The sequence below is a fragment of the Phascolarctos cinereus genome, unplaced genomic scaffold (assembly GCF_003287225.1).
Source record: "Phascolarctos cinereus isolate Bilbo 61053 unplaced genomic scaffold, phaCin_HiC Scaffold_9;HRSCAF=440, whole genome shotgun sequence".
NCBI lineage: Eukaryota > Metazoa > Chordata > Mammalia > Diprotodontia > Phascolarctidae > Phascolarctos > Phascolarctos cinereus.
Window position 1 is genome coordinate 254082168 of NW_027556402.1, and position 12950 is coordinate 254095117.

At 55.8% G+C, this 12950-nt stretch overlaps 1 protein-coding gene across 2 annotated transcripts; it reads right to left on the bottom strand.

Moving 5' to 3' along the window:
- Positions 1-2765: 2765 nt before the first annotated feature.
- STX5 (syntaxin 5) lies at positions 2766-12950 on the bottom strand. 2 transcript variants are annotated; one of them, XM_020968106.2, is made up of 12 exons: positions 12859-12945; positions 11300-11396; positions 10327-10570; positions 9787-9860; positions 9633-9688; positions 8651-8721; positions 7762-7878; positions 7623-7679; positions 7451-7532; positions 5865-5971; positions 5471-5592; positions 2766-3414 (listed from the first exon to the last, which is right to left on the bottom strand). In XM_020968106.2, the coding sequence occupies exons 3-12, from the start codon at positions 10549-10551 to the stop codon at positions 3255-3257; spliced, it is 1071 nt and encodes a 356-aa protein (XP_020823765.1). In that variant the 5' UTR covers positions 10552-10570; positions 11300-11396; positions 12859-12945; the 3' UTR covers positions 2766-3254. The 2 variants fall into 2 exon arrangements, with proteins under 2 accessions (XP_020823765.1, XP_020823764.1); XM_020968105.2 differs by lacking the exon at positions 11300-11396 and having other exon boundaries at positions 12859-12950.

Sequence of the window (12950 nt, forward strand, 5' to 3'; positions counted from 1 at the left end):
GAGAAGGAAAGGCCAACTTGGCTAGACAGTAGCACGTGTGGCAGGGAGGATGCTATTAAGACCAGAAAGGGGGGCAGCTAGGTGGCACAATGGATTCAGGACCTGAGTTCAAATGTGAACTCACATGTGACACTTAACTAGCTGTGTGACCCTGGGCAAGTGACTTAACCCTGACTGCCTCTCCCCCCAAAAAAAAAAACAAAAAAAGAAAAAAAGACTGGAAAGGCAAGTTTGGAGCCAGGTTGGGTGAGGCTTCAAACATGGAACACAGAGGTTCTCATTTGATCTCAAAGGTAATGGGGACCCACAAGTGTTTATTGAGTGTTGCCGAGGGGATACTGGGGCAGCTGTGTGGGCGTAGGGGAGAGCTGAGGCAGGGGGAACCCAATGAGGAGGCTGGCCATGACATAAAGTGATGAGGTCCAGAGCTAGACATGAGGTGTGCTGATAGAACTGGCAAGATCTGTCAACTAACGTGGCTCCCCTTGGGGTGGTGAGAAGTGGGGGCGACTCCAGATTTGAGAACCTGATTTCAGCTGGACAGATCAAGAGGCCCTCCCAGGATACGCTCACCGAGGCTGAACTCATCACCTCCCTGCTGACTGGAGGCAGCACTGGAATCTCCTGTTACAAGATGCCCCTGCACCCCTGGTGTCCCCTCTCCTCCCCACGTTCCAGTCTCCTTTTGTGTGTGTGTCGTCTTCCCTCTTTGGAGTGTAAGCTCCTTGAGGGTAGGGACTGCCCTCAGCGCTTGGCACGTGGTGGATGTTTAATAAATGTTTAATTGAACAGGAAGGTTGGTATGGCACTGAACAAAAACAGGGCATTTTGGAAAAGGGGCAGGTTGGGGGGCGGCGGTTAGGGCTGATGAGTCATTTTGGACAAACAGGCAGCTGGTGATGTGGTATTGGAGTTCTGTCCTCAAGTCTAGGTCTGCCTCCAGGTAACCTTTTGTTCAGAGAGGAGGGCCCAGAAGGAGCCTGGGGGCTCAGATATGGATAATGGCCCAGTCAGGGACACTTGGTAAGGAGAGGTCAGAGCCATAGACAACCTAAAACCTAGAGAGGCACTGAAGTGACAGGTCCTTCAGAGAAGTAACGATGGGATGAGGGTCAAGAAAAAGCTGACAGTTTCAGTGGGTGGGGTTGGAAGCCTGATGGGAAAGGAGAGGAGAGGAACAGAAATGCTGCCTATGGACAGCTTTTTAAGGGATGGGCATGGGTGTAGGCAGTAAGGTCAGAGATGAAAGATGGGGGGAGTGAGGAGGACGATGACCTGCTGGAAAGGAGTTAGCCTTGGTGAGAAGGGCCGCCTCTTAAAGAAGAAAATGAGGGATGAGGTCAAGGCGTTGTGAGATGTTGAGAAGGGCCTGCTTGATGTGGGCCTGGCGTGGGAGAGCTACTGTGGGGAGGGGGACTGAGGGCCGGGTCCAGATGAGGCAGCAGCAGCAGCTTCTCGGGGCCCAGCACACAACACGTGTTTACATGTTGACTGACCCATGGACTGACTGCTTGCTTGGCGATGACAGAATAGGAAGGGTGGGAGTGGCTGGCCTGAGGTAATAGCTTATTCAGCATCATTAGGACTGGTAGGGGAAGTGGCAGTTGGGATGGATGGGAAGCCCTGGCAACCTCACCGGGTGGATGGAATTAGGGTCAAATGAGGAAATGGGCTGTGCCAACATAAGCACTGTAGAAATGTCAGTTTTTATTGACTTGCCAAGGTCCCATCTGTAGTAAGGGAGGAGTGAGGATTCAAATCCAGGCTTCCTAGCACCCTGCCCACTAGGCCCCCCAGCCCCTCCTCCTCTATCCACCCTCTCTGAACTGGAATCCCGGCCCTCCCTGAGCCAGTTCTCTCTGGTAAGGCCTGCAGCCTCAGCTGAGCCAGGAAGCCCCAGGCCTTCCAGGGCTGCTCCTCCTCCACAGTGGTCTCCCTAGGATAGGGCAAAGCTGCCAGCTCACAGACAGTGACTGCTGTCTGCAAAGCCCCCCTGGGCAGGGAGCATTTCCTAGGGGCTTCCTAGTCAATCTCGGCGTTTAGGCAGGCCAGGAGGCCCAACAAATTCTCGCTGACTCGATGACTGCAGCCCAGGTCTAGGTAGCAGGCAGCTGACTAGCCACAGGGGATCTCCCAGGAGTGGAGGCTCCCCGATGGCCCGTGCTGTTAGGTCCAGGCCTGCCTGCCTAGTCTGTAGCGGGAATCAGAATCGTGTCTTCCCAAGGACTCCTGAGGCTGCCAAGGCCACCAGAGCCTTCCCTGGCAGTGGGCAGGCCATGGATGGAAGATTCAGTCCCAAGGCAAGGGCCGACCTCGGGCAAGAGTCTGTGTGGAATGCAGAGGGGGGGGCCGGTGAGGGCTGAGGCTGTCGCTGCAGGCCAGCTGTCTGCCCCTCTGGCAAGGGCCCCTTACTGCCCGAGGTGGTGCCTGGAGGCGGCAGTGTGATCCCCTGCAAGCCTCTCTGGCCCTGGAGAGGAGGATCACAAGGCCTTGGCACCCTCTGCCTCCCAGCCAACAGTTCAAGGAGGAAGCAGACAAGGAGGTCAACACAACCGATTCCAAGCCTATCTGTAGATATTAGCTCAGCTTACCACCCCCCCCACCCCTACCCCAGGCTGCTGCTGGGGCAAGGTCAACAGCAGGGTACCAAGGGACAGGACCACCAGCCCTATCAGCTAGGTGATCCCTCAGTCTCCTGGGGTCACTACCCTAGGGACCAGGCCAGGCCAACCCCTGTGACGCCCCTGAAATGAGGACAAGGCCAAAAGGGCTGACCATCTTGCTGTAATTCCACAAAACGGGGATGACAGTGCCTTTGGCAAATTGACACAGTCATTAGGAGCCAATGTTGGGGGTTCTGGGGCCCTCCGCCCCAGACACAGTGAAGACTGGGGGAAGAAGGGCAGAAGGTCCAACCCAGAGGAAAAAGCAACCCCTCCTTTCCTCTTGTGCACATCAGTGATGGAGCGGCCTTTGGGAGAGGCCTGGGCGGGTCTATACAAAACTTCCACTGCTATGCAGGCACTGCCCTTCCTCCCCTCCCACCCATTCACAGCAGTCCAAACCCAGTGAGTTTGGGCCAAGGAGAGGAAGGGCAGAGGTGGGGAGGGGTCACAGGGCACAGGGCCGTCTCTATCAGTCCCAGCAAAACAGGGATGGCCTCCTGCCCTTCTCCCACCACCCCAGACAGGTTCAGCTGCAGGGGCCGCTGAAAGGAATGATTCCCATCTGGGCTGCCTCGACACAGGGAATGCTCAGGCAAGGAAGACCACAAAGATGATGAAGAAAACAATGAGGATGAGGAAGATTTTGACCATGAGCCAGCGATTGGAAGTGACTGACTGGAAATATTTAAGGATCTCCGAATGGGCGGCGTCGACGTCCAGCTGTGCTCCCAGCACGTTCTCGTCAATCCTGGGTGGCACCAGGGGTGGGAAGAGAGAAAAGAAGCAGAAACATGGCCAGATTAATGACAAGAAGTGCTGGGTCTGGAAAACAAGGGCAACTCTTGAGGTGGGGCCAGATGTGTGGGTTCTGTGGGCAGGGGAAGGCCTGTCTGCCAAAGGCAAGGGACCTGTCACAGCCCACAGACCACACAAGCCACTGGACGTGAAGGGCCTTTTCATCCCAAAGAGATTAAGAGGGTGTGTGTGTGTGTGTGTGTGTGTGTGTGTGCGCACACGCGCGCGCGTATGCACTGAGCTACTAAGGCTTAGGAAGTCAGGGGTCCTCTGCAGGGGCAGGCATTGCAAAGGCGGACACAGAAGAAGTGTGGAATTGAGAGACAACAGGACGGGCAGCAAGAGGGGCCTCCAGAGGGCCAGAGCTCACGCCCCACTCTGGCCAGCTGTGTGACATGACCCGGGGTGCTGAGCCCCAGCCTTCTCTGTACCATGGGGACAATACCACAAGCATCCTTCTCCTCAGAGGGTTGTGGGGACAAACATCTCACAGAAACGCGAGCATCCTTAACCAGCTTCGACTGGGAAAGGGAAACCTCCCCTGGCCCATCCCCGGGGGCCGCTCATGGCCCCGTAGCATTAACTCCTCGTCCACATCATTCTTGGCATTGACAAAGAGCATTCTTTCTAAAGGTACTTCCATGTATATTCTCATATGCCTGTCTCAGTGATAACGAAGGCAGGACAGATGCTCTCCTCCTTCATTTATAGATAAAGGAGGGAGGTCAGAGACCAGGCGAATTGCCTCAAACCATCCACTGGGATGGAGATGGGACAAGAACCGAGGCTTCCCACTGACTGCCTTCCCTGCCCCACGACGCCTGCCTTCTCTCACCCTCCTTGCCCACATCACGTCCTCTGTACATGAAGGGACCAGAAAGACTGTCATCTGTCCCCCAGGATGGCTCCAGGACAGGAGAAGGGGTACATGGGATACAATGGTGATGTAAGAAACCCAATATATCAATTAAAAATAGTATCTCTACAGTTTAAAAAACTTGAAAAAGACCTTGGAAATCCCTCAATCCAGACTCCTCCTTTTCTGCCCTTTTAGAACATAAGTCCCTTGAGGGCAGGACCCCCAGCATCCAGGAAGTGCTCAATCGGTGCTTGCCAACTGACTGCTGGCTCTGCCCTCTGGGCCAAACAGAATAAGCGTATTCCCTGCTCCCTGGGGAGCCCCAAACAGCCCAGCCAGCTCTCAGCTCCTCCCCACCCCTGAGCACCCCCAGTCCTCCCTTCAAGGGCATGCCTTCTGGCCCTCACCTTAGCCTCTGGAGCTGACCAGCAGTCACACCCCCAGAACCAGGGCAGAGCCCCAAGAACCCCCTGCCCTCCATCATTCTGGACACTGCGTTCTCAAAGGCCCTTTGAAGAGACATGCTTGTCAGACCAAGAGCTCTTAAACTGGGGGCCATGGATAGCTTTCAGGGACCCCTAGGCTTGGACGGGGAGAAAATACATCTCTATTTACTAACCTCAGCCTGAAATTGAGTAGTTTTCCCCTTCCGCATCATGAGGAGTCAGGGGAGCAGTGCCCCTGTGATCGGGGAAATCCAGGCTAAATTTTGTGGCCCTCTCTTTGTACCAGAGAAGAAGTCTGAATTTTTCTTTTTCTTTTGTGGGCTATTTACAGTACCTTACTGTCAAATTTGAGTTGCTGTCTGACAACACTATACACATATTTTATGCACTTCGGAGTTTCTAAACTTTTTCTGCCTTGTCTGATGGCCTTCACATGTCATCTGTGGCTTCCTCAAAACTCCCCCAAAATTCCCATTTAATTTCTTATGCAGATCTACAATATATCAAAACCGGGATGGGGAAGGAGTACTGTGGAAGGCATAACCAGATTTCCTTCAATTACTTATAAACCCTATTCTGAAAAGGGGACTGTGGGCCTCCCCAGGACACAGAATGGCACAGATGCCCTTCTAAGACGGTCCAACCTGGCTCCATTCAGATTGCGAGCCCTCATCCTAAGCCCCACCACAGGCCCAGAGCCTTACCGCTGGATGGTTTCCTCCTGTTCCTTGACCATGTGTGCCAGCTGCTGGAAGATGGAGCCCAGTTCCACGATGGTAGACTCAATGTTCTGCATGGTGTCTGCCCTGCTCTGGATGTAGGAATCCTGCCGGGGAGAAAGAAGGATGGATGGACATCAGCAGGCTTCCTTGGACCTTCCAGAGGACCCCAGCTTCTCTTCCTCTGCTTCGGATCACCCAGGCTTTCAGCAGCATGGGGGGGGCAGTGTGTCTGACCACCTGAACCATCTGTGCCCTGCACGTCTGACTAGCACAATGGGAGCTCCTGTTCACATCTCTGGCTCAGAGCTGGTTCTGATCAAGGACTGTGGGTCTGCTGAGATGCTTGCTGACACTGGGCCCAGGCCTGGGCACCCACCCGCTCATCAATGAGCTGTAGCTGCTGGCTGGTCCGGGAGTCCATCATGTCGATGGCCACGTCGCCTGCAGCCCTCGGCTCAGCTCCCAACAATGCAGCCCCACCTCCTGTGGAAGAGAGAGAGGCTGCAATCCAATTCAACAATTTTACCTTTCACCTGCACAGGATGGGTAACCCTGGGCAAATCACTTCACCTGTTTGCCTCAGCTTCTTCAACCATTAAATGGGGATAACAATAGCACCTACTTCACAGGGATATTGTGAGAATCAAATAAGGAAATAATTGTACAGCGCATGGCTCCGAGCCCCACACACAGAGGCAACCCTAGGGTAATGCTCCTTCCCTTTCCTTCTCTGAAGTACAAGTCTCTGGGAATACAAAGAAAAGACCACCCCTGGGCCTGCCCTCAAGGAGCTGACAGTCTGCGGTGGGAATCTCCCATGGCCAGGTGGGAGTACCCAGGAACAGGAAGGCCAGCCGGTGACCAGGGGTGCCAGCGCACAGGGATGAGGAAACAAGCTTGTTCCAGACGGAGCCTGGAGGTGGGATATGAGGTCTGCACAGAAGAGAACGCCATGGAGGCTGAGCAGTGGAATCCAGAGTTCGTGAAGGGGGAAGAGAGGAGCCAAGGCTCCAGGGACTGGGAATTTATGCCACAGGGGAAAAAACAGGGACGAGTCATGGAGCTTGCCCTAGGACTCATCTGCTCCCTCCAAAAGAGAATCCAACACACCTGGACCTCTAAGCCTTTCCCAAATCCTGCACCCAAGGGCTCCCACTTCCTCATCCTGCATCTAGGTCTGGGGCACCCTAACCCTTCCCCCCAGATGTCCACCCCCCTCCCCCTTCCTGGGTGCCCTCCCCATCTCTCTCCCCAGAGTGCCCTGCCTCAGGGTGTCCACCCCTCTCCCTGAGGCACCCTCCTCCACTTCCTCCTTCCGAGGTGCCCACCCCCCTTCCTCCCTCCCTGGGGTGTCCACCCCCCCACCTTCCTCCAATCCCTCCTCCTGAGGTGCCCACCCTCCCCCAACCCCTCCTCCTGAGGTGCCCCCCCCAGGCTGTCCACCCCCTCTTCCTGGGGCACCCTCCTTCAATTCCCCCTCCCGAGGTGCCCACCCCCCCTTCCTCCCTCCCTGGCATGCCCTTCCCCCTCACTTCCTGGGAACGCCCCCAACCTTTTCCCTCCCCGGTGTGCCCACTTCTCCCCTCCCAAGGGTGCTCAGCTCTTGGGCCTCCTTGCATGGCCTACGTCCCTTCTCCCTTGTGGGTAAAATGAAGGCTCGGGCTTGGATGGCCACCACGGTCCCTTTCAGCTGCTTGGCTGGGATCTGTAAGTTTCTCCTAAAATTCTCTGGCGCTCATTCTACGTCTATCCATTGATCCCAGGTCAGTATCTCGAGTCCTCTCAGTGGCTGACCCCAAAGGGGTCCTAGAAGGGAGGGTTTCCTTTCCCCACCCCTCCCAGTGCCTGGTACAAAGGGGGCTTATTAACAACATGGAGTGACTGACAGGTTGGCTGACTCTGGAAGACATGAGAAGGAGCCCAGGCCAGGTAAGTGTGCCCACTCCAGCGACCCTGACTCACCCAGGTGGTTGGGGGCAAGGGGCAGAGCCGCCACAGACGGACGGGAAAACTGTTCCCGGCGGTTCCTCTGCTGCTTCAGGTTCTGGAGGGGCAAAGGGAGGGTAGCGGTCACTCAGGCCCTCAGAGATGCTGTCCATCTGAGCCCCGCCCCCCACTCACAAAGGACTCTCACCTCTGTCCTCACTTCTAAAACAGATTTGAAGTCATTGGACATGGAAGCCAGCTTAGACTAGGAAAAAGAGCAGGAGGTGTGAGTACCCAGAGTGATTCCCCCCCCCCCGCCCCCCCCATGCCCATGCCCTCTGCCACACCTGCAGGGAGACCACGATGGTGTTGGAGTGAGTCTGCAGGTGCCGCCCGCTCTGGCTCCCCTTGGCCCTGACAACATCCTGCAGCTGTGCGATCTGCTTGTTGAGGCTGTTGATGTCCTAGTGGAAGAACCAAGGAGAGGCCAGGGTGAGCGGCAGTGCGCCCACCTTGAGCCCGAATGTGCGCCTGGAAGCACAAAACACCTAGTGCTGAAAGAAGGGAGAAATGAATGGCAACCAGGGAACAGAGCTATGCAGAGGTCTCTAACCAAGCGTCCTGGGCAGGCCTCAGGAGGCCAAAGCCTGGCTCTGTCACTTGTTACTGCCGCGACCCTGGGCGGGCAAAGTTTCCTCATTTGAGAAATGAGGGAGCTGGCACAGAGCTGGATGCAACCCCGGAGATCACAGAGCCGAAGTCCTGATCTGACGGAAGGAGAAGTGAGTGGCAGCGGCCCTGGGGCCCCTCTGGCAACACTCAGGCCTCTGTCCAGGAGCAGGACACAGAGAGGGACAGAAGGAAGCTGGGGAACCAGAGCAAATGCCCACAATGCGTCTGTGCCAAGGGAGGAGGGGGAAGGGGGAGGAGGAAGAGGAGGGAGAGTAGGGGAGGAGGAAGAACAGGGAGAGGAGGAAGAAGAGGAGGGAGAGGAGGGAGAAGGGGGGAAGGAGGGAGAGGAGGGGGAGGAGGAGGGGAAGGAAGAGGAGGGAGGGAGAGTAGGGGGAGGAGGAAGAAGAGGGAGAAGAGGGGGAGGAGGAGGGAGAGGAGGGGAAGGAGGAAGAGCAGGAGGAGGGCGAGAGGAAGAGGAGGAGGAAGGAGAGGAGAAGGAAGAGGAGGGGGAAGAAGAGGAAGAGGAAGAAGGGAAGGGGCCCACAGCCTGCATCCGTAGCTCACCTGTTTGATGATGTAAGTCAACTCCTCAATCTCCACAGCCTTATCATCAAACAGAGACTTCCTCTTGGCCACTATAAAAGGAAGAGGAGAAAGAATCTGGGAGTGAGGACAGAGAGAAAAGGGATGCCTAGAGATCTGACCAGGCACCTGGGCCTGGGCTTCAAGGGCCCTTGCCCCAGCCTCTCAGGTTCAGGGCACTCTGACCCTCCAGTCAGCTGGGTACTCAGCACAGGTTCCTTTCTCTCTTCTGGCCCAAATCCCACCGCTAGGCCCACCTACAGCTTGATTCTCTCACACCACCACCACTCCCCGGTTCTAGGCCCATTTCTCTCCTCATCTTGTTTTATTATCTGGACTACTGCAACAGCCTCTTCATTAGCCTCCCTGGGGGCCTCCTGCCCTCTCCAATCTGTCCTCCTCTCCAGTGGTCACAGGTGTGTCACTCGACGGGTTTCAAAGGTTTTTATGCCATCAGCATACTTCCCAGGCTGAGTGCCGTTCGTCCCCTGAAGACAAACCCGGCCCCTGGACTTTCCCTAGGACGTCCCCCCCCCACCTTCCCCCTCGGTGCTTTGCCCAGGCCTGCAATTCTCTCCCTCCTTTGATCCCCCCACCTTGGGCTCCCACCCCGAGTAGGCCTTCCCTGCTTCCCGCAGGGCTCTCCCGAGCACACCATCACCGTTTATAATTAGTGTAAATCTGTGATCACACTCAATATGCCACCCCAGTAGAACGGAAGCTTGAAGGTGAGGATGCTCACTTTTAAACTGGTCCCCTCTGTGCTCACAGTGTTACCTGGCATACAGCAGGAAGTGCACGGGGACTACTCCTGAGCCCGTCCACGTTACTAAGTGGCAGAGGACCTGTGAAGCTCGCCCCCTTTCCTACACGGACCAGCTTGCCCTACTTGGGTCCTGCCCCCCCCCAAAGGAGAAGGGCGCCTCCCACAGTTTCTTTAGGCTAACCCCCCATGGGGCCTCACAGATCGTCAGCTTCTCCAACTTGGCGAATGTGTTGCTCAGGTCCTTCCCGATACGCCTGCAACAGAGAGGGAGGAGGAGGGAGGGGGCTTGGAGCGCCCCCTCCACAGATAAGGCCCCAACGACTCCCCTGGCCTCTGGACTCCCACAACTCACTTGGCCATGAGGGTGAACTCACTGCGCTGCCGGACAGCACTCAGGGCCGCGGTTTTGTCTGCCTGGAGTCCATTCTAAGAGACAACGTCAGCAAGTGAGCTTCTGGAGAGCCCCCCAGGCCTCACTGCTGCTCTAATCTGGGGTGGATGGGGGTGGTCCCATTCTCCTTCCTCTTCCCCCCGATTCCCCGTGATCTGCAGATCTCAAAGCCTGACCTGGTGGAGGGCCAGACGAGCTTTATGAATTAGGCAGCGGCCCCATCCCAAGGGGCAGCAGGCACAGCTCTCATCACATACGCCCTCAGAACCTGACCTCTACTTTAGGGATGGCCTTTTACACACGGGACAGCCTTTCCCTTTGTCTCCCATCTCACACAATGATCAGATCTTCAAAGCTGACTTTGGGTAACCTCTGGGCTATTCAGGGGGTTCTGGGCTGCCCCTTTCTGAAACCATGATTTCAGGCTCACCACACAGGGAAGCTCCTCCCCAAGGCACCATGTGCGCCCTTTCTGAGCCCCTCGCTCCCCGTCCCCCTCACCTGGCGGCTCTGCAGGGACTTGCAGGCAGACAGGAACTCCTGAGTTCGGTCTCTACAGGACATGGTGTCGGGAGGGGGAGCCGGTGAAGGGGAGGCGGTGGTGGTGGGGATGCTGCCGCTGGGGCCGCCGCCAGCCGCTGCAGGGGGCAACACCTGCGTCTTTGAGAGACCCAGGTAGACTCCCTGATCCGTGTTCTTAGACCCGTAGCGTTTCCTCGTGTTCATTTAGACGCATAACCTCGGACTGTTGTGGGGGGCAAACCGTCATTCTCTGTCCTCTTATCTTCCCCCTGCTTCCCCTCCTACTCTCTGCGCTCACCCCAAGAAACCACCTCCAATGTGGCAGGACAAGGAAAGATCAAAGAGAGAGTGTCCTTCCCCTTTCCCCATTTAACTCTGGCTTCATGGCAGACAGAAGGAAGGCTCACGCTAGATTCAATCTGGGGGAAAGAAGAAGAGTTCTCATTCTAGAGTGTTCAGAAGCTCCCGAGAAGCCTGGCAGGGAAGCACTGTATTAGTCTCTTTACAGACAGGGAAATTGAGGCTGAGACTTGACCCAGATCAGATCATACAGTAAGAGAGGAGTCCGGGCAGGAACCACTTTCCATTAAATCACACGGGCTCCTTTTGTGGGGAGGAAACATGTTCCCACATCCCTGGCCTACCAGAGGATGAAGGGACAAAGGAAGATACTGGAGCCAGGTCCTGACCCTTGACGAGCCTCCCCCTTCCTGTTCCTCCTCTCTTCCCTCCCCACACATTCCATTCCAACTTGCCCAAGGACAGGGAGGAAAAACACAGGATGATGGAAAGGAACAAGATGGAAAAAAAGAATAGTGAGGGTAGAGAAGATGAAAAGGGGGTCAAAGAAAGGATCTGGGAGAGGGAGCACAGATCCAGGAAGGGGAAGAGACTTGAACCCCTTTCTTTTACAGATGAGGCAGCTGAGGCCCAGAGAGGGTGAGTGACTTGCCCGGGTCACACAGATGGCCCCTGTGAACACTGGGGCTCTTGCTCCAAGTTCAAGGCTTTTGTTCTGGACATGCCAAAGGGAGAATGGGAAGAGAAATCTGAGGAAAGAAGAGAATAAAGATAAGGAAGCGAAGAGGAAACAGAAATCAGAAAAGAAGAGTGAAGGAAGAAGAAAACGCAGAGAGGAGAGAGGAGGACCAGGAGAGGAAAACCAAAGACAGAACAGGGGAGAAAAGGAAAAAAGGAAAGGGGGGAGAAAAGAGGATGGGGAGAAGGGGAAGGAAGGAGGAAGGAAAGAATGGGGAGAAGGAAGAAAGGAAATAAGCACTGATTAAGGGTCGATTACGTGCCTCCCACCGTGCTAAGCACATGTGAAATATTTCATCTGATCGCCCAACAATCCTAGGAGGTAGCCAGTGCTGTTATTAGCTTCATTTTACAGATGAGGAAACTGAGGCAAACAAAGGTTAAATCATCTGGCCAGAGTCACACAGTTAATGAGTGTCTCAAATCCAATTTTAACTGAGGTCTTCCTGCCACCTCCAGGCCCAGTCCCTCTAACCCTGCCACCTAGCTACCTCACCTGGGAGGGCAAAGGGGGAGAAGGGAAAGAGAGAAGAGGGGAGGAATGGGGGAATCAGGGAAAAGTAAAAGAGGAGAAAGAACAGATGAGAGAAGAACAAAAGGGAACCGGGAAGGAGAAGAGAAAGGAAGGCCAGGGAGAGAATTTAGGGAGGGAATGAGAGGGGAGAAAGAGAAGAAAGGAGTGAGGAGAGAAGAGGAATGAAGGAGAAAGAGGGGGCAAGAAGGAAGAAGAGGAGGAAGAGGGAAGAAGCGGGGGGGGGAAGAGAGGGAGAGGGGGAAAAGTGAAAAGAGGGGAGGGAGGAGAGAAAGAGAGTCAGGAGGGCTGAAAGAGAAAAAAGGAAAGAGGAAAATGGGGGAGGACAAGAGGGGAGGGGAGCCATTGAAGGAGGGAGGAGGGGGAGCAAAAGAAGGGTTAGAAATTGAGTAGAAAAAAAATTTTTTAATTGAGGAGAATGGGGAAGAGAGGAGAGAGTAAGAGAGGGGAATGGGGAATGAGCAGGGGGAGAGAGGGAGGGGGGTAGGAGGGGGAACAAAAGGGGAGGGGGAAGCGACGAGAGAGGCAGAAAGAGAACGGGGAAGGGCGAGGGAGGGGTGGCGGGAAGGAGGATGCGCAAAGGGCTAAATAAAGGCCGGAGGAGGGCTCAGGGGTGGAGGGGGGTCTCTGTTCCGGGGCTCCCAAGAGAACAGAACGCTGCTCAGGGGTACCCTCCAAAATGTTTATCCGACATCGGAAGTCCCGCCCCGGACTAAACCCCGCCCCCTCCGCGGCTTTGAGCAACGATTGGCCGCCGCCGCAATCTTTCACACCATACGGCGCTCTGATTAGGTAGGGGCGGCATCGCTCACCCGCAGCTGGACCGGCAGAAGTCTCCGGTCTCCCCAGTCGGTCGTCGTCCTCCCCCATCCCCGCCCCGCCGAGAGCCGGCCGCCCTCGGCCCCAGCGTCTTCCCCAACCTCGTCAGGGTCGTCTCCTACCTTTGCGCCACTGCCTGCTGCCGCCGCTGCCGCCGCTTAGACTGATACTGCTTCTTCCCCCGGGACGGAGTCAGAGAAACGGGACCACGGCC